Below are 27,211 nucleotides of genomic sequence, written 5' to 3' on the forward strand. Positions count from 1 at the left end.
CAACGTGACCCACAAGAGCAAGAACTTTGGAGACGGAGGCAAGGAAAAACTTTCCTTTAACAGGCAGAAACCTTGGACAGAACCTCAGCTCATGGTGGACGGCCATCTGTCTGACCGGCTGGGTTGAGAGAGCGAGAGAGAGAGAGAGAGAGAGAGAGAATGGCAGGTCGGAGGAGAGTCAAAAACAAGAAGATGGATGGGAAGTGATAGCGAGACAGAGCAGGAGCAGACAAAAACAAAATGCTAATGCTAGCGATATAGAGCTATAAATGCTAATGCTAGCAATATAAAGCTATAAATGCTAATGCTAGCGATATAAAGCTATAAATGCTAATGCTAGCGATATAAAGCTATAAATGCTAATGCTAGCGATGGACATCAGTGGTGAGGGACACAGGTCCAGGTTCTGCAGCACCACGGACAGAAGGACCTGAAAGAGAGAGAGGAACAAACAGAGCGAGAGAGAACAAGACTACAGGAAGAGAGAGAGAGAGATTACTGATATATATTTATAACATGAATAACCAGTCTCAACCTGACAGTTGTAAAGTCAACAATCAATGAAACGGCACAGATATCATCGTATTTCTGAGTCCTGCTACATGAACACCAGCTAACTAAGTTTACTCAAACTCTGTTGTTGCTATTTATGTTCAACTTTCAGTGCCTGCACCCAAATGTTTGCCCTCCTGAGGGAGGATGATCCTGTGACCAGGATGTTATTGCAGGTAAATTGTGGGTTGTTGTTGTTGTTTTAATCTTCAACATTACATTGTTTTTACAAATGCAAATGTGAATGCAGAGTGTGGGGAATAGCGCTAAAGCTATAAAGCTAATATGCATAACTCCAAAGAAGCAGATTTACAGTCTGTTAATAGAGACGTTCTGTGGAAATGATCCTTTGTTTCATGTCATGTTCACTATGAAGTTAAATATAGCGTCCCCGGACGGATGAGCTGTGTGACTTCTGAAGGTCACGAACTGTATCTGAGGAAACATTCAGCAGCTGGAGAAGGATGAGTTAGTTAATGAGGAAAAGAGTGACACGTCTTCTACAGCTGTGCTTTATTCATCCAACGGTACGTAGTGAGATTATTAATACCGTATTTTCCGGATTATAAGTTGCGGTTTTTGTCATAGTTTGGTCGGGGGTGCGACTTATAAATCGGAGCGACTTACATATATATTTTTTTTTACAAAATCTGTGAGCGCAGAGACAGTAGCCTACACATTTCTATAACAGGTGTTACAGGGAACTCTGTGACCCGTCAGAATCTGTCGCGGTTTCTGGAGGTTCAGAGTTATCTGTCACACCTGTTATCTAAAAACACCAATTAGAAGGGCTGAATGAAAATGGCGCCGAAAAGAAAGTCATATTCCGCGGCTTACAAGCTTCAGATAGTGAAATATGGAGCCGAAAACGGCAATCGAGCAGCAGAAAGAAAGTTTGGAGTGAGCGAAAAACTTGTAAGGGACTGGCGAAAAGCGGAGGTTACGCTTACTGAAATGAAGAAAACAAAGAAAGCTAATCGCGGGCGACAAGCTAGGTGGCCGCAGTTGGAGGAACGAGTTCACGCATGGGTGCTTGAACAACGTGCTGCTGGGAGAGGTTTGTCAACGGTGCAGTTGCGTCTCCACGCCCAAGTGGTTGCCAGGGAGGTGAATATAAACGGCTTTGCGGGAGGACCTTCTTGGTGTTACCGCTTCATGCAACGCAAACGCCTCTCTATCAGAGCAAGGACGACACTGTCCCAAAAACTGCCAGCGGACTTCCAAGCCAAGGTTGACAGTTTCCGCGCGTTCATTGAAAAGCATGTAAGTGATCACAACGTGACACCGGATCATATTATTAACATGGACGAGGTCCCCCTCACTTTTGACATCCCCATGGGCCGAAGTGTTGCAGAGAAAGGGCAAAAAAGTGTGAATATCGTTACAACTGGTCATGAGAGATCACACTTCACAGTGGTGCTGGCATGTTGTGGAGACGGATCAAAACTGCCACCGATGGTCATTTTCAAACGAAAAACCATGCCAAAAATCCAATCCTCCTCAGTTGAAGTCGCCGTGAACGCGAAAGGGTGGATTGATCAAGAAATGATGAACTTGTGGCTTACAAAGTGCTACAATAAGCGACCGGATGGCTTCTTTAGAGCACGCAAAGCTCTGCTTGTGATGGATAGCATGAGAGCGCACATCACACCACAGTTAAAAAATAAATTAAAATTTTTCAACTCCATACCTGCCATCATCCCTGGAGGCTTAACCAAAATACTCCAGCCACTTGATATCTCCGTGAATAGGAGCTTTAAGTCAGTTTTGCGTAACCTGTGGGAGCAGTGGATGACGGACGGAGAGCACAGCTTCACGGCAACCGGGAGAATGCGCCATGCAACTTTCCTGGAAGTCATTGAATGGATCGACAAAGCATGGGCTTCAGTGACAACCGCAACCATCCTGTCGGGATTCAGAAAGGCTGGAATAATTGGAACTGCAACTGACGACGAGTCTGATGTAAGCGACGTAGAAGAGGAAGCGGCGTCTTGTCTACCTGCCGAGTTGGGGGAGTTGTTCAAAAGTGACACCGAGGATGAAGATTTCCTTGGATTTCGTGATTCGGAGTAAAACCTGATATTTTGGTAAACGTGTTAGCATGTTCTTTGTGCTATATGTTGTTTGGTGTTGGATTTTATCAAATAAATTTTCCCCAAAAATGCGACTTATCCTCCAGTGCGACCTATATATGTTTTTTTCTTCTTAATTATGCATTTTTTGGCTGGTGCGACCTACAATCCGGAGCGACGTATAATCCAAAAAATACGGTACTTTTATGTAGTAAGTATTGATGTACGTAGAGTACATAGTATAGTATTGATGTTCTTTTTTACATTGATTCCAGTGTCTTACTGCTGATGACAGATGAACAGCTAAAGGAGTCTCTGCCATCCTACGGCCACCGGCTGGCTGTTCTTGGATTTCCAAGCGGAAGAGCGATAATTCTGTTTCCCGTAAATCACGACTTTTTGAGCGGCTGAGGACCAAAGCATCAAGAAGGAGAAGTGACGGTCGTGAGCATCAGTCTCAGCAAGAACCACCGAGCAATGCTCAAAAGAATATACGGAACGCTGAGATGGGAAATGTTTGCAAGTAACGACCAAAAAAGGTGGGAGTACAAGAAAAATATGTGTATCAAAGACCTGTAAAAAAAGAGAGTTGATTGAAAAGGCAGTGGACGTGTTTTTTCCTGGTCAAAAACATGCAGAGGGCAACATCACAGATTTAGTGGTTGATTTTCAGGAGCACTCATTAGATGAGCAGATTACAGTTGGACACCTGTATGAACAAATCAAGCTAGCAGTCTTGCGTTTTTACTGAACAACTAAAAAGAAGGGCAGTAGCATTGGCACAGAGCCGGAGAACAGCAGTGGAACGACTGCACAAGAGTTTGAAAACATGGAAAATACATCTGGCACAACTGTGGTGGAGGCTGAGGAACAAAATACTGCTGATGTCATACATGTAGAACGCAGCAGTGGTGATGTTTCCTTACTGGACGCCACTGCTGACATGAATGATTGGTCCAGTGTGCAAGGTTAGCGTGGGTGTGTTCGGATAGCGGCACATCCCCGCTGGTCATGTCTCTAATGGACAGCCCCAGCCTCGATGACACTTTACCACCGTTCCCACCGTCATCCAGATCTGTGCGTTCTCTTCCACTTCCCATTCCTCAGAGGCAGAGAACAAAGACAATTCTTGTTCTTCATCGTGGACAGGTCCTGCAAGAACTTATTTCACATTTTTGTGATGAAAATGTCATGTTCCTATCCAAGTGGTGCTTCCTGACGGAAGGTTGGAAAACGCTTTTGATGCAGGCGGCGTCCTGAGAGATGTGCTCTCTGAATTTTGGCACGATGTTTATGAGCAGTGCACTTTGGGGAATGATTTTAAGGCGCCTTATCTTCGTGAGTTAATTATGACAATGACCCAGACTTCAGACATGAGATGAACAAAGTCTTGGAAGGCAGTGTGTGGGTAATGGACATAGTGTAGCAGATTAGATTTGAATTCCAACAACATTTAAAATTCTGAGATAAAAACAAATCCTGAAAATTATGGATTTGTTTTTGTTTACATTTTCTAAGCAGGTTGTTCTCTTTGTAAAACTGGTTTTGCACATGATTTTACTGGGCAGTGTTTGAGAAGAACTCCCATTGTTGCAATATACTTTATTTCTGCACTTCTTGTGACATTTGTTTTATACAGATAGAAGTACAATTGTTAGATTGTTCTGTCTGTTATTCCATTTTTATAAAAACTTGGGAACAAAATCATCACAATGCAGTAAGTAATAAAATTCTATTTTCTACTGCAAAAATGTCTACTTTTTGTTCTAAATGTGACTCGTGTTCAAATAATTCATAATAATTAACATAATTTCGAATCATACACCAAAAAAAGGTCTACAAGTTATTCTGACATCATTAGCTAAAACCACTCCTTATCAGTGCACTGGCGGCCCATTTTAAAAATAATCCATCACTAAGTAGGCCTCAAAACCAAATATGGTCACTTCTGTCTCCAACAACTCCAGATGGTGATGTCCAAATTATAAACTCGTTGGTACAATGAGCTCCTCATTGCAGCTGATCCATGAGGTCACCGTGTCCGTGTCCTCGTCCAGGTTGTCCGTAGCAGCCCTAAATGATAGGCCCCGCCCACCGTCATGTAGCAATGGTCCAGCGTGTTCTCCTCTCTGGTGGGGCCTTTAATAAACTGTATTTGATTTTAATTAATCTGGCTCAGGAACTTCCCAATAGTATCCCAACAGAGTATCCAATCAGAAAAGGCTTTGCCCGTCCATTTGCGGTGCGACTGTCCCGCGCTTCTGTCGAGCAATGTCTCTGCTTTTGCGGTAAGATTAAAATGCGGGACACACCCGCAATTTGCGTGATGCGGGATTTTGAGATTAAAATGCCGTGCCATCGGGATAATCTGGTCTGATTATCTGATATTAATTGTATTTCTTTATTAAAACCAAACAGTAATTAGCATTGTTTTGACAAGCTTTATATGTTATACCGGTAATTAAGCAATACGAAATTGAGGTTGCCTTATAAAATAATTTCATTTATTCAATGACATTTCTCAAAACAATGGTAAAATAAATGTGAATCACAATACTGTCTTTGTGCTCATGAAGAAAGATACATCATATTAAATTGTCACTGAATGCAGTGTTAGTACATGCATGAGGTAAAATTAGAAAATGTGTTTATTTTGTAATTTCCAATTAACCTTACAGAGTCAACCAAAGGGCCGTACAATGCCCAGGTCTGCCCGAGTCTGAAGACACAAAACTGCTTCAGAAGTTACTCTACCTGTGCCCCCCCGCGTCTGGGAGCATGCTGCCCCTTCCTGGCCTTGAGGTCTCTGGGCATACAGCAAGAATTCTTCCACCTCCTGCACTGGCAGCGCAACAGACCTCCACAACAGCTGGTCCTCACTGCTGTAGGCTGGAGAACCCCAGGAGAACCCCAGGACAGGAAAAGAGAGCGAGGCTCACAGAGTGCAGCCTTCGCTTTCCTTTCTCCTGGTGGACGTATGAGCTGACTGGTGGGATTTCTGCCTGCTACCTGGAGCCAATCATGTTCTCCTGAGAGCAAAACCGAAGAAACGGTCATCAATCTTGAAATATATATCGCGTGGTAGGATTCTTTCGGCTGGACATCGGGAAGACGCAATAATCACCTTAGAGGTTGGAAGTTCTTGCTCAGGGGCAGTTAAATAATTTAAATTTGAATCTGAAGCAACTGGACTTCTGTTCGGGGTTCACCTGCTTCACTTCTCATCCAAGAATAATAATTAAAAAAAGAAAGAAAGACTTGGACTTGTTTACGCTTGGTTGACGACGTTTCAGCTAACTGACTAGTGGAGTCTAGATACGGCTACTCCTGTTGGGCCGGAAACACGAGGTAAATCCAACCGTGACGCTTTTTTATTAGCTTTTACACGGAAAAGTCTTCTGCTGGAAGCCATCGAGATGAAGACGTGAAACTGCAGTCGTCATTAGTAAGTTCTCTTTTAGGACGCATCACTGCAGACGCCGCACCGACCCGTCTGTCGATCTCTCGCTCCATCCTCCCCTCACTCGTGAACAAGACCCCGAGGTACTTGAACTCCTCCCCGACCTGGAGGTTGGTTACTCTTCACCCTTTTCCGGCTGAGAACCATGGGCTCGGATTTAGAGGTGCTGATTCTCATTTCTGCAAAATTCTATACCAAATTCTCCTTGAATGTTAAGTTCCCACAGCTTTATTACACCTTGCTGTCAATCAATTGAGGATCCTGGCAGCACCGCTACATGGAAATGATGTCGAAGAGATAATCTTCAAGAAATAAATAACAATTATTTCTAAATTTGTCATGGAGTCTTTTCTGGATTTAAAAATGTTATCTTTCAATTTATTTCTATCAATAAAAATGAAACAGTTGAAATACCCAAAAGGTGAAGGATCACTTATAAACACCCACAGTCATCAGTGAATGAGCATTTTATCAGTTTTAATGTGCACCTTGTCAAGTCATATACCGTACATAGAACTTTATACTGCGCTGACCCTTGCTTCAGGTCAAAGACCTATTGGCCGAGCCAAATTACCAAAGTTCATTTCAACAGTTCAAATATGTTTTTAACGACCAACCGAACATTGTGATAATAGATGAGACAATAAAACTACGACGGCACAGTGGAGCACGCATCACCGCACCGCCTACACGTCTGTCCATCCTCCACACTTTGAAAAAACATCCCATCTTGCATATAGAGCAGATAACTGGATCCACCATGTGTCCAGAGCACAAACCAAATTGTGTAGATTTCTCCGAGATCATTTCCATCGTTCCATCACGTTTCCTGCAAAACTGTTTGCACAATCCTGCTGACCAACGACCCAGCCACCCGACAAACGATGAAAAAAAAGGTGAGCAAAAAAATGCGACTGGATTCGGTATCCCCTCTGAATAAAACTCATAATTCTGTCTAGCATCTGTTTATGTGTGAATATGGAATTAATTATTGATTTGGCGGTACTGTAATCTCACTGAACTCGAGTGCTGAATGTGATAAGATAATGTGAACTTTCATCGTAGGTTTTTTTCTTCCGTCAGTGCAGAATAAAGACGCAACATTTCTTCAGGCACAGCAGCTGGAGCCATGACACTCAGGTGGACCCTTCTACTACTGGGCCTGGGGCTGGTAAGGAAACACCTCAGCATCAACGTCCTCAGTTCATTGGTTAGAAAATGATCCGTCCTTGTCATAAATGTTCTACATTGATTATTAATGTGCTTTCCAATTAGGCTGCAGGTAAGCTAACAGGTGAAACGGGTAAGTCAAATATTTTCTTTTTAGTATAAATGTAGATATTTAAATAATAAATTCCACATTGATGAACCCCAGAACCAATCGTTGCCTTGCTGTCACTCATGTGTGTAGGAATAGAGGTTGAATTTTTGCCTCATGTAAATGGCTGCTTATTCTTATTTCTGCAGAAACGGATGTTGATGAGGGTCATGACTGGGACATCTTTAAAATCAATGAAGGTTTGTGGACTTGTTGTTGCTGTTGTTTTATTGCTTTGTTTTGTAATAATGTTTCTTCAACAACTAATACAATCTTGTTTTGCAGCGGCCGGACTCGACCTGCTGGAGGGAGATATCCAACAGGAAGAAGTAAGAGTGTGTGCCAGACCCCAAAAGGTCAAGGGTAACACCAAGCTGTTACCCCTCAAAATCTGAAGGTTCAGACCTGAATGCAAATATTTGTGCCTCAATTCTATCTGTACCATCAGAAATGGTCTGTGCATAAAGAAATCTCCTGTCCTCAAACTATTGAAGGCTTCTTTTACATTTGACTGAGCATGCAGCGGATGATTAATAGTGTCCTGTTTTTGACTTCCCAACTCAAACTGCATTGACTCCTTTCCATGCTTTTATAGTTATTATGTAACTTCTTCATTGTTTCATTTTTTCTTGTGCCCACAACAAAACATTGTAGGGACAAATTAATTATAGTCTTGAATCTTGACCACAATATTTGAAGTGTTAACTGGTGCAAGGGCGTCTCCCACGTCCATGTTTGAACCAAAGACAATCGTGAAAGTCGTGTTGCAGCTCAGTTTGTGCTGCATTTCTCTCTGATCTCCTTTTTATTTTTGTTACATGCTGTTGTGTGCAACTTCAAATCATACAACTCACAGTGAAGAACCAAGAGCAAAGCGTACACAAATATATAAGTACCTGGAAGTTGTACTTCCCAGACAGGAGTGATTCCAGGTCAGATTGTGAAACTGGTCTGACCTTCGTTTCAAGGTTTCAAGATGCAGACCACAAAAGCAACGCTCGAGAGAGTATATGTACGCATCTATTCTTCCTTCCTTCAGATATCCATCCGAAACTCTATCATAGGGGATAAATATCGGTGGCCAACAACCATTCCCTACTACCTAGAGGATAGTCTGGGTAAGATGTGAAGACTGTGGATTTTCATTCATTGACGAAACTTTGATATCTGATTATTAAGCTCCCATTTCATACCCCGTAGAAATGAATGCAAAGGGAGTGATCCTGAAGGCGTTTGACCAGTACAGACTGAAGACCTGCATCGACTTCACACCGTGGAAAGGAGAGGAGAACTACATCTCTGTGTTCAAAGGCAGCGGGTGAGCCGAGCTCCTCACCCGCTTTGCTTTCCTGGTCCAGTGTCACGGCTTCCACCGACCCACTGACGGAGCCGTGTCACCACTGCCTCCAGTGAAAGACGGATCAGATGAAAGGCAAAGCAATTCCCATCCGATCTCGAACACAAGCAGAACTCCTGTCCAGTGTTTGAGGTCAGGGAGGCGCCGTGCTGGGAATAGGAAGGCAGAAATAAATACTCGCCACAAAGCGTCTCCAATCGGAGGCTTTACAATGTGGCGCATGAAGTTTAGGAATCGAGTGGCATTAGAATTAAGCCCTATTATGTAGAGCGTCTTGTGGGAGATATTTCAGCTGTTGACATTTACATTACTGGTCTTTAATTTTCCTTGATGTATCAAAGTTGAGATATTTTCTTTCTTTTAAACACATTCATCTCTGCATCTTTCGTCTATTGACACATTCCTCCACTATTATTTCACTGAGCTCAAATGTGAAGTGCAATATTTAAACCCTAAATAATATATGCGTTGGTTATGTTATGACATGTATCCTCCTCTGAACGCTGCCTAAAACGCGAGCCATCGCTGCCTCTCTTTAGGTGCTACTCCTCTGTAGGAAACCAGCATGTTGGGAAGCAGCGGCTGTCCGTCGGGAGGAACTGTGACCGTCTAGGAACCGTCGAGCACGAGTTCCTGCATGCTTTGGGCTTCTGGCATGAGCAGTCCAGAGCTGACCGCGACGATTACGTCGACATCATGTGGGACCTCATTGAGCCCGGTAACAACCAGCTCAACACGCATTACCCTCATCAAGTAAAAACGTTATACACGATTATTTCATCCTCAGGTAAAGAACACAACTTCAGGATATATGATGACACCGTGTCCAGTGCTTTAGGCATTGCCTATGACTACGGCTCCGTAATGCACTACAGCAAGACAGCCTTTAACATCGGTTCTGAACCCACCATCGTCACCAAGATCCCCAACTTTATGGATGTGATTGGTCAGCGGATGGGCTTCAGTGCTAGTGATGTAACCAAGCTCAACCATCTCTACAACTGCAGTGAGTCCTCTTCGCTGCTCATTTTGTCACTGAAATAATAAACGAGACCTCCTCACTGCAGAAACTGAACCAGAACCTCAGTTTTATTTAGATTTAATAACAGGAAGTTCTCGGTCATCCAGGAGTTAATGTCCTTAAGGCACGTCTGAAGTCTAACCAACTGATCGACTTTGTCTGGCTGAACTGACAGGTACAATTGAGTATCGTCTGCATAGCAGTGGAAATTTATGCTGTGTTTCTTAATAATGTTACCTAAGGGAAGCATATACAGCGTGAACAGAATAGGTCCAAGCACTGAACCCTGTGGAACTCCATATTTAACTTCAGTGTACGTAGAAGATTCATCATGAACACGTACAAACTGAAATCTATCAGATAAATATGATCTAAACCAGTTCAATGCAGATCCTCTAACACCAACAGATTGTTCCAGCCTCTGTAACAGAATCTGATGATCTATTGTGTCAAAGGCTGCACTGAGATCTAATAAAATAAGCACGGAGACAAGTCCATTATCAGACGCTATTAAAGGTCATTGGTGACTTTAACTAATGCTGTCTCTGTGCTATGATGAGCTCTGAAACACGACTGGAAAACCTCAAATAACTGATTGTCTTGTAAGAATTCACACAGCTGACTGGAAACTGCTTTCTCTAGAAGCTTTGACGGGAATGGAAGGTTTGAAATTGGCCGATAGTTAGCCGAGACATCAGGATCCAATGTTGGTTTATTGAGAAGCGGTTTAATGACTGCTGTTTTAAAAGACTTGGTACATAGCCTGTGAGTAGGAAAGGATTACATTGCACAAATGCAAAATGGGTTTAAAGTTGCTGGATTTTTAAGAACAAGCTGAATAAAATATGCTCGATAAGACTTTTTCCCTTTTAGTTGTTTAGTATGTCAAATACTACTACTGTACTTTCGGCTTGTCCCGTCAGGAGTCGCCACAGCAAATCAACCGTCTCCACTTCACCCTGTCCTTTGCATCGTCCTCCCCAACACCAGCCACTCTCATGTCCTCCCTCACTACGTCCATGTATCTTCTCCTGGGTCGTCCTCTAGTCCTGTCCTTTGCATCGTCCTCCCCAACACCAGCCACTCTCATGTCCTCCCTCACTACGTCCATGTCTCTTCTCCTGGGTCGTCCTCTAGTCCTGTTCCCTGGCAGTTCCATCCTCAGCATCCTTCTACCGATATAGTCCCTGTCTCTCCTCTGGACATGTCCAAACCATCAAAGTCTGGTCTCTCTGACCTTGTCTCCAAAACGTCTAACCTTCACTGTCCCTCTTATTGTCTCATTTCTAATCCTGTCCAACCTGGACACTCCCAAGGAGAACCTCAGCATCTTCATCTCCTCCACTTCTAGCTCCGCCTCCTGTCCTTTCCTCAGGGACACTGTCTCTAAGCCGTCCATCATGTCTGTCCTCACCACTGTCTCTAAGCCGTCCATCATGTCTGTCCTCACCACTGTCTCTAAGCCGTCCATCATGGCTGTCCTCACCACTGTCTCCAAGCCGTCCATCATGTCTGTCCTCACCACTGTCTCTAAGCCGTCCATCATGGCTGTCCTCACCACTGTCTCTAAGCCGTCCATCATGGCTGTCCTCACCACCGTCTCTAAGCCGTCCATCATGGCTGTCCTCACCACTGTCTCTGAGCCGTCCATCATGGCTGTCCTCACCACTGTCTCTAAGCCGTCCATTATGGCTGTCCTCACCACCGTCTCTAAGCCGTCCATCATGGCTGTCCTCATCACCGTCTCTAAGCCGTCCATCATGGCTGTCCTCACCACTGTCTCTAAGCCGTCCATCATGGCTGTCCTCTCCACTGTCTCTAAGCCGTCCATCATGGCTGTCCTCACCACTGTCTCTAAGCCGTCCATCATGGCTGTCCTCACCACTGTCTCTAAGCCGTCCATCATGGCTGTCCTCTCCACTGTCTCTAAGCCGTCCATCATGTCTGTCCTCACCACTGTCTCTAAGCCGTCCATCATGGCTGTTCTCACCACTGTCTCTAAGCCGTCCATCATGGCTGTCCTCACCACTGTCTCTAAGCCGTCCATCATGGCTGTCCTCACCACTGTCTCTAAGCCGTCCATCATGGCTGTCCTCACCACTGTCTCTAAGTCGTCTATCATGGCTGTCCTCACCACTGTCTCTAAGCCGTCCATCATGGCTGTCCTCACCACTGTCTTGTAGACCTGTCCCTTCGTCCTATCACAGAGCACACCTGATACTTTCCTCCCCCCGTTCCAGCCTGCCTGCACACGATTCTTCACCTCCTTTCCACATTCTCTCCATCACTCTGCTCTGTTGACCCGAGGTACCTGAAGTCCTCTCCCTTCTTTACGTCTATTCCTTGTAGCTTCACTGTCCCCCCTGGGACCTTCTCATGTACACATTGTCTAAAACATAAAATATTATTAAATAGAATATGAATTAATTAATCTCTGAACTATACTCCATCAGTTTTGCTAAAAAACATAAACTAATGCTCCTCATGATCTCTTTAGGACTGTAGTTGAAAAAACTAAAGAATTTGATTTATATTAGAAAAACTCCAACCTCTTTGATTTCATGAAGTCTTGCTCTAGGAGTCTCGGTAATAAGATTTGAAATGTTAGATTCGTTCAGACAACTTGGTGATTTTTTGATTTTTTCCTTACAACCCATTTCTATCTCATACACATAACCTTTGAAGAGTACTAACAGAATAAAATACTTTGACAGTGTTTAATAGTATAAATGCCAAAGTATTGCAGTATGACCTTGTGCCATTTGGGTGCGCCTGGTTCACTGCTGTCGACTCCATCTTCACAAATGGAAAAACCAATAAATCAATTCTTAAACATTTGACTGATACTTTGATGCAACATGTGATCCAACAAAAGAACTATCAGAAGTTATACCATAAATGTAGTGGAGTGAAAAGTACTCTTGACTGTTTTCTCTCTGCAGCCAAGTCTTCCTCCTTTGTGGAAAGTTGTGACTTTGAGCAGGAGAACATTTGTGGGATGATTCAAGGTCACAGCAGCAGAAAGTGGGAGCAGCTTTCCTCTGTTAGTGGAGGACCTCAGGCTGACCACACCACCATGGGACAGTGCAAAGGTGAGCGCCGTTCTTTGCAAAAGTATGTTATGATGCTAAATGTTGCTCAGGGATGGACATTTGAATATTCTGTCTAAAAATCCACTGGAGATTCTGAAAGTTTCCAAACAACTAAAATTGTCGCGGCCTAAGGCAGGTAAGAACCCAGTTGCAAGGCGGTCGAGTGGGAATACCAAAACAGCTTTTATTGTCGGTTAGGACGGTCAGGCAGACAGGGGGCAGGCAGAGGGAAGGTCCAAGAGGCAGGCAGGGGTCACAAACCAGGGAATCCAGGCAGGCAGGCAGACAGATCCGAGGGGCAGGCAAAGAGGCAGAGTCCGGGAAGCAGGGTCGGTACACGGGAGGTCCGTTTGAAGTGTTGTTTTGCATCAATTGAGTAATTTAATATTGGTTTTAATTTTATTTTATTTGTATTGTTAAATGTCGATGATTTATGTACGAAGGACTTTCAACGGAAACAAGACCGCAAGGGCTTTTTAGAAATGCTCCTCTTAGACAAGATGTTTGACTGTACTTGTACTGTAATACATGCTACTGTGTGACTGTACTTGTACTCCAACATTCTATCTAATAAATATATTCATCATCATCAAGTGCTGGAGAGTAGTACACATCACTGACAATCTGTCCGGGCTGATTGCTGATGTGGTGCAGGTGATGACGGGAGCACAGGTGACGGGAATGAGCTGATTGCAGGAGCACCGGGGGGGGGGGGGGGGGGGGAGACAGGGAGAGTTAGTAGCGGAATGACACCGGCCCGCATCAAGGTGTGACAAAAATGTCACAAATCTTTTGTTTTTTTATTAATTTGTAGCCATGTTGGTTTTTAATATTTCAACTTTTGGCAGTGATAACATTAGCAGGTGAAGACATACACAATGACTGCTTGGTCACAAACATGTCTGTGATTGACCAGCTAACAGTTATTAAAACATTTAATTACTCCTTTCTGCCATTTATCTCGTCTGATATCTGTTTTTAATATTTAATATAGTACCTGATGTGTTTTATGACATTATCTGTGCAAAGTTCAGACTTGCAGTAAAAATACTTATTGTTTGGTAAATCAAGCAGATAAACAGATAATCTCTTTTATTGGTGATTTACTAGGTACAGTTAATAGAGAGTTTCTTTCAGTGTTTGTTTTATTATGAAAGATAATTCTGGCGTTTACTGCTCAGACTAAACTAAATCTTGCTCTGTGCGAGTTAATGAACTTCAGGGACTTTGTCATCTTCACTTAAAAAAAGTCTCATCAAACTCTAGTCAAAATGATTTTACCCTATTTTTCGGACCTTAAAGCGCAACATCAATGAGCGGGTCTATTTTCATACAGAAGGCGCACCGTGTTTTAAGGCGCAATAAGTGAAACAAAACAGTCAGATAAGTCAAACTTTATTCAACTTATTCTCAAGATGAAACTCGCCCGGCGTCGCCTCCCTGTCTTGGTGAACGTGTGTTCTTCTGTCGTCCAGCGCTCCCACGCAGCTCGCAGTTTAACGTTGAACGGTTGGAGTTCTTTGGTTAATCCATCCGGGATGATGATGATAAGCTAGTTTGCTAGTTAGCTCGTTAGTCGCAGATCGCAGGAGACGAGTTGCTGTGGGACCAACAGCCTTGAGTTGGAACTCCGCTTCGTCAGCACACCATAATACTATGGTGAAGGACAGCACCGGTACGTATCACTCCACGAGGCTCCTGACTATAATACTATGTTGAAGGACAGCACCGGTACGCATCACTCCGCGAGGCTCCTGACTATAATACTATGGTGAAGGACAGCACCGGTACGCATCACTCCGCGAGGCTCCTGACTATAATACTATGATGAAGGACAGCACCGGTACGTATCACTCCGCGAGGCTCCTGACTATAATACTATGATGAAGGACAGCACCGGTACGTATCACTCCGCGAGGCTCCTGACTATAATACTATGGTGAAGGACAGCACCGGTACGTATCATTCCGCGAGGCTCCTGACTATAATACTATTATGAAGGACAGCACCGGTACGTATCACTCCGCGAGGCTCCTGACTATAATACTATGATGAAGGACAGCACCGGTACGTATCACTCCGCGAGGCTCCTGACTATAATACTATGTTGAAGGACAGCACCGGTACGTATCACTCCGGGAGGCTCCTGACTATAATACTATGTTGAAGGACAGCACCGGTACGTATCACTCCGCGAGGCTCCTGACTATAATACTATTATGAAGGACAGCACCGGTACGTATCACTCCGCGAGGCTCCTGACTATAATACTATGATGAAGGACAGCATCGGTACGTATCACTCCGCGAGGCTTCTGACTATAATACTATGTTGAAGGACAGCACCGGTACGTATCACTCCGCGAGGCTCCTGACTATAATACTATTATGAAGGACAGCACCGGTACGTATCACTCCGCGAGGCTCCTGACTATAATACTATGATGAAGGACAGCACCGGTACGTATCACTCCGCGAGGCTCCTGACTATAATACTATGATGAAGGACAGCACCGGTACGTATCACTCCGCGAGGCTTCTGACTACGGCAGCCGTAACGCTCCGATAATCCAGCTAGCGATGCGGCTTCGACGCTTACCAAAGTCCTACTAAAACATTTGGACTGATTTTTGAGCTCCGTATAATAATCTCACTGCACTGACAATTGATTATTTTTACATGGACATTTTCTTAGACTGCTTTTGGTAGGTAACAACCAGTGCCATACCAGGAACAGCCAACAAGACCTGTACTAATGGTAATACAAGCCAGCCATCTGGTCTCAGTTCGGTCCTTATCAAAGTCGTTCAGATCCTTAGGCTCACAGCTCACCTAGTTTTTGTACTTCCAGTACATCAATTCCAACAATGAAATGTTCATTTGCTGCGTGGTGCAGTATATGTCAAGCTTCAAACGGTATGGATTCAAAACACAGAGGCACGGACTGGCGCTAAAGCAACAGAAGGGTTTACTCCAAAAAAGGGTTCGGTCCACAGGTCGGTCCACACTGGCAAAGGTTCAGAAACGAGACTACGGCTATGGCGTGAGAAAAAGGCCGGAACTTAACTGTGAGGTTAAACCAGGGGTGGGCAAACCTTTTAACTCGCGGGCCACAATGGGTTCTAAAATTTGATAGAGGGGCCGGACCAAGAACAGATGGATGGAGTATTTGTGTGAGCGAATATAAATGACACATGAAAGCTATTGCATTAAAGGATTTGACCTTTTACAGGTAGCATTACAGGGAAAAGGTCAAATGAATGAGGTTTAATTGTAATACAATTATATTTAATTATATAATTCGGACAAGTTTGGCGGGCCGGATTAAAAAGACCAACGGGCCGCATATGGCCCCCGGGCCTGGGTTTGCCCATGCCTGAGTTAAACGTACATTTTAGTTGTTTATTATATGCCAAACCTCCAAGGCCTAACATCTTTGACTGTCGTCTCCTCCTTCATCAGGAAGAGGCCTCTTCATGCATTTCAGCACAGCGTCGTCTGAACCCGGTGACTTTGGAACCCTTGCAAGTCGATGGCTGTACCCTAAACCCGGGGCCCAGTGTCTGCAGTTCTTCCTCCACAACACGGGGGCAGCTGATGATGTTCTCCATATCTGGGTGCAAGAGTATGATAAGAAAAGCTATGAAAAGGCACTCTTCAAGACTATAACAGGTAACAAATTAAACACTATATATTGTACTTATTGACACATACATCCATCTTCTACTGCTTATCTGGGGCCGGGTCACGGAGGCAACAGTCTCAGCAAGGATTTGCAGTATTTAAACATGTTCACTTAACTACAAAGTGCTTAGTTGACCGTTATACGTAATAGTGCACATCTATAAATCAGTGTTGTGTAGGACACACGAAATTTACCCCAGTCGATAGGAAAGCCTCCTTCATGTATTCTCTGTCAGTAAATGGTTTTCCTTGTTTCACTGAGTTGACTGAGCTGAACTGAAATTTGAAATAAAACATAGTCCTTTGATTCGTCCACCAAACAAGAACATCATACAACGTTATTTTATGAACCATTTACATAATTGTTTTTAACAATATGATTCTGTGACGGGGTGGTACGGACAAACTCTGTCTCTTTATATGATCTGTTGGTTTTATCCTTCATCTGACATTAGACACTTTTGTTAAGTGTTGAAACTACAGTATTACATAATTTGGACAGAATTTTGTGAGTCAGTTGAAGAAGAACCACCCCGTCACAATAAAACATGACGGGGTGGTACAGTTCATCCTAAAATGGCCTTTGTTCTCCATGTGGTCAATGTCCTGACCTGTTAGTATACTTTCAATTGATAATAACATTTTCTCTACATTAATAGTGTACATTATTTTATTAAAATCTGTTTTCCCTCTCAATATTGCGTGACGGGGTGGTTGGGTTGAGCTTGACGGACCTCATCTAACATGAAAAAACAACAAAAAAGGAATGGAAAGGAATGTCAGAACTTGCTTTCTTTGCTCCTGGCTGCTCTAGAGGTTCAAATGATGTCACTTAAAGCAACAGTTATTTATAGAGAAAACCGGTCAGTGTGACGGGGTGGTAAGACAAACTGAGGGACGCACACAAATAGTGTTATTTTTACCAAAAGGTAAAGGTTTTAAGCTTTAGAAACACACTTTGGCACATTTCTTTTGCCTTACACACTTCAGCAAACTTTGAGGACTCAAATTGAACTCGTTTTGTAGAATGACTCTACTGCCTTACAAATTAAATAAAATACAATATTTCTTGGCTCTCCATGTGTCAACATAAATATCCCGGTGTGCCAGGCATGGTTGCCCACCCCTGGTCTAGAACCTCCATCACAAGCTCCTGCCCTTTACCCCACAACGAGGTGACTTTCCGTGTCCTGAGAGCTAGTCTCTGTGTCCGCTGATCGGGTCGTCGGGCCCCCTGTCGTCGATTGCCACCCAATCCATATTGCACCCGTCCCCTATGGTTCCCTCTGCGGATGGTGAGCCACCATCGGGCCCAGGTCAACCTTTCGGGCTATGCCTTGCCAAGCCCCGTGTGCAGAGACCCCAGGCCTGACTCCAGGGTGGGGCCCCAGTTGCGCCGTCACGGCCCTTGTTTTTAATTCTCTCATAGGATGGTCTTGAAGGGTTAGGGTTTTAGTCTGACTGGTCACCCAGGACTTGCTTGCCATGGGAGACACTACCAGCAGCATAAGCTTCTGACTACATAACCCCTGAGATCATTCGGGCACTCAACTCCCCCACCCAGATAAGGTGGCAGTTCAAGGGGGACCATATTGACACCGTTCTCTGCTGTCTTTGCAGGGGGGGTCATGGGCTCCTGGGAACTGCATAACATCAATCTGAATGTGACAAAGAAGGCTCGAGTGGAATTTCAGGCCATCAGGGGAAGGAGTTTGTCAAAGGGAGGTTTCTCTCTGGATGACATTAACCTGTCTTCCTCAAAGTGCCCCCAGCACATCTGGCACATTCGTAACATCACCGGTCTACTAGCCACAACGCCAGTAGGAGAAAAACTGTACAGCCCGTCCTTCCTGTCACCAGCAGGTTACTCCTTCCAGGTAAATGCCTTTATTACAAACGTACTTATTTAACGACGACTCAGCATTACGATGGACTTAAGTATAAGTGTTCAGTAACAAGAAGTCACTGTTACGATGAGCGGAATGCACAGGCAGCGGAGTGGTGAGAGTACGCACATATGTACAGCATAAGTGGACTATGTGCGGGTCACGGTTGTTGCTGGAGCCTGTCCCAGCTTTTCGATGGGTACTCCCCGGAAATGTTGCCGGCACATCGCAGGATAAGCATTTTTGACCACATAAAATATTGGCCAAGTTGTCAGTCAATAGGGTTTTTGTTTAATGATGAAGTCGTTCGCGACCAGGTCATCAGAAAGTAACGCCATCATTAAGTGAGGACGACCAGTATTCTGTTCTCTTCATTTTGAAAACAATAGGAAACCCAGCAGGTTTTGTTTCATCAAAATATGTATTTTCAGACATCTTGTTTGTCAAAGGGAGGTTTCTCTCTGGATGACATTAACCTGTCTTCTTTTCAGACATCTTTTCATATATTTACTGAAGTAGGATTTTCAAGTATTCATTTCAAGTGAACAATTGTCCTTATGGGGTATTTGAATAAAACTGCAACAGGTCAAGGAAGTAAATCTTAATTTTCTTTCTAATTCTTGATTGTCTGTTTGTAGGGGCTAATTATCTTCTATTTTGGTTAAAAAAAATATAGACTGACTGGACAATTTAGAATCGTGGTGTTAAATTAGTTGCAATATTAAACGATGCCACTAGATGTCACTAAAGCCACACACAGCACGCTAACTACAAATAGCTTTTCAGGCTTCTTCACACTGCCCCGTGGTTTGCAGGTGGGCGTATATCTGAATGGAAGAAGTGACCGTAAGGGCTACATGGCCACCTACTTCCACCTGACCTCGGGCCCCAACGACCACAGACTCAAGTGGCCGTGTCCTTGGCAGCAGGCAACCATGGCCCTGATGGACCAGCAGCCTGACGTCAGACAGCAGATGAACATGCACCGGATGGTGACCACTGACCCTGAGAAGATGTCCTCTGATGGTAAGCGACTGCACACCCCCTCTGCTCTGATTTTATTGAGTGTCCAAAAGAAAGTGACAGTTCATCCGTTTGTCCCAGGCACCGAGTTCTACTGGGACGATCCCAACGAGGTGGGTTCTAAAGTGACCGCATCTGATGGCAGCTATTACTATCGAGGTCCAGGCACCGGAACAAGTACCTTCATCACCCACAGCAGGCTGAGGAGCAGAAAGTTCATCAAAGGAGACGATGCGTTCTTCCTCTTCAGTCTGGAAGGTGTCAATGATGAGAAAAACTAAACTGCACTATTACAGTGAACATGTTTAAATACTGCAAAAAACTGTAAAAACAGATTATTTACAAGTGATCCTATTAAAGGAGTAAGTGTTGGCACTCTGGGCTTGAGTATATTGTAAAATGGCTGGGGTCCTGAAAAACGTGGCCGACCCCTGCTGTACAACCTTTAAAATGTCGTCTTTCTGTCCTCAGATATGTCTGATATGCTGAAGTCTCAGCCTGTTCCCCGCTCTGCTGTCCATGCCGATCTCAGCCACATGAAGGCTGCAGACCGCGGCGCTCCACGGGGAGATGCTCACATCCTCACCGTGGTGATCGCTGTGGCAGGATGTGTCGTAGCCGCCATGTTTGTGCTTTCCATGCTGATTGCCTGGAAGACGAGAAAGAGTCAGAAGGCGAGCGATGAGCAGGTGGTTATCCAGGACATTCCTGAATTCACGGAGGTGAGTGATGGATGAAGAGAGACACTATCTTACGTTACGTTGCTGTGGAACTTTATAATGGTGACGTGTCTGACTTTACAGGAACACTCAACCAAAGACTTGCCGTCAGTTTGATGACGATGCCCCATCGAAGAAAGAAAAACAGCATTTACTAAACGGGTATTTTTCCAGATTATCATCTGACTTTTTGTCATGTATAATCTGAATCTGAATAAAATCTCCTCACAAGCACACTTTAATTCAATTCAATTGTATTTCTATAGTGTCAGATCATAACAGGAAATGATCTCAAAGCACTTTACTCGGGTAGCAGGGAAAGACAGAACCCAACGTGACCCACAAGAGCAAGCATTTTGGTGACAGAGGCAAGGAAAAACTTCCCTTTAACAGGCAGAAACCTTGGACAGAACCTAAGGCTCGTGGTGGACAGCCATCTGTCTTGATTGTAATAGAGAGAGATAGACAGCGGCAGAAAGACGGAGAAACAATGACAGAGCGGGAGAGACGTAGACAAGGACGTCTAATAGAGTGAAATTCAACCGGAACAACTTTAGGCAAGTAGAATAGAAAGCCTTTATCGTCATGGCATAGTAGCTACACAATGAGATTATGAGTGCACCTCCGTCCGGTGTCTAAAACAACATAAAATACAAATGATGAAAGTACCACCTTTCATAACACGGGGCTGCTAGAATGTTTCTGCGTTCAACGATTGTGTCACACATTGAATATTGCATTACATGCTGGTCGCTGGCAGGAGTAAATACCTGCAAAATCATAGAATCACTCTATAAAAACTCGTTAAAGGTCTTTGATAGAAAACCGATGTCAGTCCATGTTTGTGACATTCTTAAAAAGTACAATTTATTGAGCCTTGAGAATTTTAAAAGTTTTAAAATGGCTTGTCTAATGTACAAGGTGTTACATGGACTTGCCCCACTGGACTGTCGGACTTTCTTAAAAAAAGGGCTCACAGCGGTTCCAGGACCAGGGCCTCCTCTAGAGGGCACTGTGAGGTCCCACTCTGGAACAGTCTTCCACTCGCCATCAGGGAGCGTCCCACATTACAAACCTTCAAAACTCACCTGAAGCAGTGGTTGAAGGTAAACCAGGCCTGTAACCACCAGCTCTAAACCTTTTAGTAATTTACTGTATTTATTCGTGTTTTTATCGTAACCTCTTGTTCTGTCTTATGTCTTGTTGTGTCTTTCTTTTACCTGCCTAAATCAGCATTTCTGCTAAAATCCGGGATATTTACATCGATTAGATTATTCTGTATCGATGTTCATTAATGTGCACTGTCCCTATCAAATAAATGAATGAATGAATGAATGAAATGAAGGACAGGTAGTAGGAGACTCAAAAACAAAGAGGGAGAGAGAGTGATAGAGAGACTGAGAGAACACATATGCTGTCGAGCAGGCGACTGACTAAAGATCTGCTATATAAAACTATTAATGCTAATGCTAGCGAAAGGGATTCAAACAAAAATGTTGTATTCTTTCCATGTGAAAAATATTAGAACTATTTCATTAACTATATTTAGGTCACCTCTTTCTGCATAGCTGTCTTTTTGTGTGGAGCGGACACGCCCTGATTCTGTTACTGTGCTTGGTGACTTTAACAAGGGAAATCTGAGCTAGGAACTACTCAAATACAGACAGTTTATAAAATGCCCCGCCAGAGAACACTTTGGATCACAGCATATACCCTAGGTTAATATATTAGGGGTGCAACAATACATGTATCTGTATCAAACCGTTCGATACAGGGGTCTCGCTTTGGAATCGATTGATCTATGAATCGATCAATACACAATTTTATATTCATATTATAGACTTCTGATGAGGCGCTCTGCGCTGAAAGTTCAGCGTTGAACAAAGATCCTCTGAACGGCGCCGCCTCCCGTCATTCAGTCCAAGCTGCTGAGACAGAAGCTCAATCAAAGACCCGCCACCATCCTTCAGATCTGGCGTTCGTGTCAAGTATAACCCTAAAATAAAAATAAGTTGTAAAAAAATGCATCATGAACAAAAAAAACATATATAAGGGCGCTTTCACACTGCACCAAGAGGACTCGGTTCGGTTGGGAGCAAATCTTTGCATTTATAATTAGTTGAAAGGTCTGCTTTCACACTGTTTTCTTCGCAAAGCGAATTTTTGTGGAAGCCCCGCCCTCTCCCATGTTTGTTTTTTGAGTGGCGGCTGCTGCTCATCCAAGGAGGGAAGCTCATTTAGTTCTGGCCTAAATCATAAATGTTACACAACGCTAGTCGTTTTTAACAAACACGTCGCTGGGATCCGTAAAGTCTCCGGATCAGTTCAGAACTACGGAATGATTGGCTTATTTCACTGTCAATCAAAAAGGGATTCCACCACAGACAGATCCATCCAATCATCACGCCCCAGAGATGCTGACGGGCGGGACAAACCCAGCATTTATCCATCGACCGTCCAGTTTCTCCGCTCCGCGCTGGACTGTTAAAGCGCCATGGCGCTGCGGGGAGAAGTCGAGTTACCGGTGATAAGTAGCTGGTTCTGAACACAATATTAAAGTATTATAACGCATATTTAGTTAATGAAATCTACACACAGCGGTGCATATTTCACTACTTTGTGTTTTTTGGGAAACTGAGTTTCCCTGCAGAGCAAACTATGAAAAAAAGAGCGCCTTATAGTCCAGAAAATACGGTAGTTAGTGTTGCCGTGGGTTTCGGCCAGAAACGGTAACCCTGTTTGATTGATCTGTTCAGCTTGATGCTGGAATAAATCCTGTGATAGGCTGACAATCTGCGCCATCGGCCCTCCCGTCCTCCACCGACATTCACTCGCTCACAACATTCACACACAACAGAGTACAAACGTATGTATGAAGCTGAAGAGGTGAGTGTTGTGATGTCACCTGTGTGGGCCTGGCATTCACACTGTCCGTCCATCCATCCACCCGTTCATCCACCCATCCGTCCATCCATCCGTCCGTTCATCCGTCCACCCATCCATCCATCAGTACATCCATCAGTCCATCCATCCGTCCACCCATCCGTTCATCCTTCCATCCATCCATCCGTTCACCCATCCATCCGTCAGTCCATCCATCCGTCCGTCCGTCCATCCATCCATCTTCCATCCATCCGTCCATCCATCAAGTGTTGAGAACAAAAAAAGCATCAAACGTAAAGTTCAGCATCATTTTTATTATGAGATACTTAAACAAACAGCGTCACGTATTATCTCTCAGGTGGAAGGCCGTACAGCAGGGGTCCCCATCCACCGGTACGGCATGGACTAACAGAGTCTCACGCATTGTGCTTCCAAGTAGAGGTTCAGAAACGGAACAATCATATCGTCTCTGGGATATTTCCTGAAGCAGGACTGACGGGGAATATCTGGGATTAAATACAAGTATACAGTATACTTGAATTCAATGTATTGTAAGAATTAGTCCGGCACTTCTTCAATACCCCACAGATCATCTAATGTAAAAAAATATATTTTATTCAACATTTGAATAAAAATCTTCACAATTTACAACTAAAAGGAAGACTCCAACCAGATGGCAAACTGTACAAGCCCCGCCTCCCGATCAGATGATCAGGAGGCTTCATTTGTTGGACAGATTAGCAACCACAGTTTGGCGTCTCTGCGTCGTCTACGAGAGCAGGCGGGGGGGGGGGGGGTTTAAAGCATTGCTTCAGGTTGGCTCTTATAGGCCTCAGACTACAGATACAAAGATGACACACATATTTAAAGCTGCAGTAATCAATGGATCAATATATTTAAGCCAAACCCAGACAATCGTTTCATTTCTTAGTACCACTGAGCTCTTTATCCGTTTTGGTTTTCTGGCTTAGTGTATGAATTAATTCAGCCTCAAATCAAACTAAAGTACTCAGGATATCAGAATTACAAACCTTGATACACGACTAGTGAAAACGGAAATACGGAAAAAGTCAACACGTGGATAATGACGTCACCTGTGCAGCGTCATGACAATCTGAAATATTCTTGGGCTCAGGCGTGTCCCAGGCTGCAGCCCTGGAGACGCAAAGCGTCGTCACAACAGTGACACAAGCCCATTGTTGGTCTCGGTTCCAGAGTTTTGTGTCGGTCTCTGTTGTGCAGAATGAATCGTCTTTATATTTGAGCTTCTCTGCACTTCTCCTATATTTTACCTCCTGTGCTATAAAGATCAACATTCGCCTGAACTAAATTGTGCTTTACACATAGGAATGGATACTTTAGATATCGTAGTATAAATGGCCACCTGCTTTCTGCCTAGTAACGCCGAAGCTTCCATCAAGCTCTTACATTGTCCTCATTGTTTAAAAGAATATTCAAATAGTGTCAAACATAACGCTAACGACAAAAGCACTGGGAGAGCACAGACCTCCCCCAAGCAGCTCGCTCCCCTCCTAACTGGATCTACACCGTCCACATGGTGATCTGGATCAGCACCAGAAGGTTCTAGATTGTTCTTGGTATCTTTAAACACCAACATGAAAAGTCAAAGTGAATCAGAGAGTTTTAAACAGATTTTTGAATCAATAAATCGTGTTTTCAATGTTAAAATCTCATATTTTTTCTAATGTTATTGTGGATCCGATCCAGATGAAATTCGGTGGTGAGATAGACCCCCCCCCCCCTACATGACTGTGTCAATTTCCCATAAACATCAGTCAATAATCAACTGAGATACTGAGGAACACATTCTGAAGCTCCATTCACTGCAATGTTACAGAAAATGTCAAAGAGATCCAGAATCCAGGATCTCTTCTGGATCAGCACCAGAATGTAATCACCTGTTCCTGGTGACAGTCCCAACATCTCCTGAACATTTCATCAAGATCTGTCTAGAACATTCTGAGTTATCTTGCTAACAGACGGACGGACAGACAAACAATGGCGGCGACTCGGCGGAGGTAAATATTGATCAGACGCACACAGGTGGACGGCTCTTTGAACACACAAGCGCTGCCCCCAAAAGGACGAGGACTCTAAATGAGTACGCACAAACACTTTGTCTCAACGATCTCGACAGCCAGTCTGAAAACCAAGCCTCGAGCACAACCCTGAATCAAGGTCAGCCCGCTACGAAGCAATGAGAAGCCTGCAAGAAGAAAACAGTCATTTTGCTCTACGGCTCATGAGCAGACTCCAGCGAGTGAGACGCACACGCACACGCACACGCACACGCACACGCACACGCACTCTAAATGTTGCTTCATTCTGAGCGACCTGGTTCAAATTCAGTGTTATTCCCTGCAACAAAGACAATAACAAAATGTAATCAGTTCAAACGGCCAGGAAGATCAATAATAAAAACAAGAGACACCAGAAAATGGAGCCAAGCACAAAAAGATTACCCACGGAGTCCGGACAGGACAGAGCGCCGTGTCTTCCTGCTTGGACACCAGACGGGGCGAGTAAAAGTAAAAGGACAGAAAGGACACCGCCGATCATTGGGTTCGGCCTTCGATTGTCTACGCTGTGTGATCCTCATCAGTACAGTCTACCACAATGTCATACACACATACATTTGCGTGTATATATACACACTACCGTTCCAAGGGTTGGGGTCACCCGGACAAAGGACGGTCAGTCCCATGGACTGTGCTCAGCTGGGTTTGCCACTCGTCCATCAGAACCCTGCCGTGGTGCTGCTGGAGACGGGCCTACGAGACGACCCAGAGACTAACGGAGACCACGGAAGGATCCATTCCGTGGAAGGATCCATTCCGTGGTCGTACTGATGGAGAGAGACGATAACCTTAATCTGGTTGCAAACAACTCGCATTGCCCGTCGCACTGACCCAACACAGATTGATCATTCTGAAGTGCCGTCGGGCCGAACGATACCAAACCAGTTCTTTTCCGGTCAGACATGTTGAGTGGAACATTTGGGATTCAATTGTTTTGTGAAAATAAATGCTTTTTTTTGTAGTATTTTTGTTACAACAAAATAGCAACTTCAGATACGGTAGGATTTTACATTTTGAATTGCAGAATTTGAATTTACCGTCTCATGGAAGCTTCAGATCATTTCTTATTCCAGACGTTTTCTAGCTTTTCTCACAGGAATCTCATGAGTCTTTTGAATCGCTCTGTAATTATGCTATCCAAAATGAGTGAACCCGACCCGGAACAAACTAGACTAGCAGTTTACCCTCGCCTCGTTTTTCTTTCATCGTTTAGTGCTAAACAATACCCTTAACTAATACCATCATATTAAAAAGTTTATTCCCATTTACCTTTAATTTTCAGGACATTTGGTAAATTCATTCATTGAAATAAGTAAATATTGGTTTCGCATTTAGCTCATACCAAAAGTGTAGGATTTGTCATTTTGCCTTTATTTATTCATTATTTGGTAATTTATCATTAACCAAATACCAGCAGTTTAGATATCGTGTCACGGACGCCACATTGTCCTCATTGTGTGTATAAATTACTTGTGCAAATTACAGAAGGTGTTCTCCGGTCTGTGAGTGGCTCCAGCCGAAGGGGGCGTGGACGAGGCCTGCTGATTGGTGGATGAAGGCAGGGAAGGACGACACCAATCAAGAGGAAACTCATCCCAGTTCAAAGGTCTCATACGATGATTTCTGTTTGAGACAGAAATGAGGGACGCTGTCCTGCAGCATCTGTTTGAGACAGAAAAGAGGGACGCTGTCCTGCAGCATCTGTTTGAGACAGAAAAGAGGGACGCTGTCCTGCAGCATCTGTTTGAGACAGAAAAGAGGGACGCTGTCCTGCAGCATCTGTTTGAGACAGAAATGAGGGACGCTGTCCTGCAGCATCTGTTTGAGACAGAAATGAGGGACGCTGTCCTGCAGCATCTGTTTGAGACAGAAAAGAGGGACGCTGTCCTGCAGCATCTGTGTGAGACAGAAATGAGGGACGCTGTCCTGCAGCATCTGTTTGAGACAGAAAAGAGGGACGCTGTCCTGCAGCATCTGTTTGAGACAGAAATGAGGGACGCTGTCCTGCAGCATCTGTTTGAGACAGAAATGAGGGACGCTGTCCTG

At 44.1% G+C, this 27,211-nt stretch overlaps 1 protein-coding gene across 1 annotated transcript; it reads left to right on the plus strand.

Annotated features, from left to right (window-relative positions):
- Nucleotides 1–7,099: 7,099 nt before the first annotated feature.
- On the plus strand, nt 7,100–25,936 carry mep1ba (meprin A subunit beta a). Its single transcript, XM_068756180.1, has 15 exons — nt 7,100–7,255; nt 7,360–7,387; nt 7,552–7,602; nt 7,688–7,731; nt 8,442–8,520; nt 8,603–8,720; nt 9,299–9,477; nt 9,547–9,765; nt 12,723–12,872; nt 16,334–16,543; nt 18,176–18,432; nt 19,257–19,467; nt 19,546–19,722; nt 19,936–20,186; nt 25,829–25,936. Exons 1-15 carry the CDS (start codon nt 7,214–7,216, stop codon nt 25,934–25,936), a joined length of 2,124 nt encoding a protein of 707 aa, XP_068612281.1. The 5' UTR covers nt 7,100–7,213.
- Nucleotides 25,937–27,211: the final 1,275 nt, after the last annotated feature.

Source organism: Brachionichthys hirsutus, chromosome 23 (genome assembly GCF_040956055.1).
Source record: "Brachionichthys hirsutus isolate HB-005 chromosome 23, CSIRO-AGI_Bhir_v1, whole genome shotgun sequence".
Classification (NCBI taxonomy): domain Eukaryota; kingdom Metazoa; phylum Chordata; class Actinopteri; order Lophiiformes; family Brachionichthyidae; genus Brachionichthys; species Brachionichthys hirsutus.

Bases quoted from the DNA above. Each gene is read 5' to 3' on its own strand.
- mep1ba (XM_068756180.1), top strand. From the start codon at position 7,214: ATGACACTCAGGTGGACCCTTCTACTACTGGGCCTGGGGCTG. The intron at 7,603-7,687 runs GTTTGTGGACTT...CTTGTTTTGCAG, and splicing joins CATCTTTAAAATCAATGAAG to CGGCCGGACTCGACCTGCTG. The intron at 16,544-18,175 runs GTAACAAATTAA...CTGTCTTTGCAG, and splicing joins ACTCTTCAAGACTATAACAG to GGGGGGTCATGGGCTCCTGG.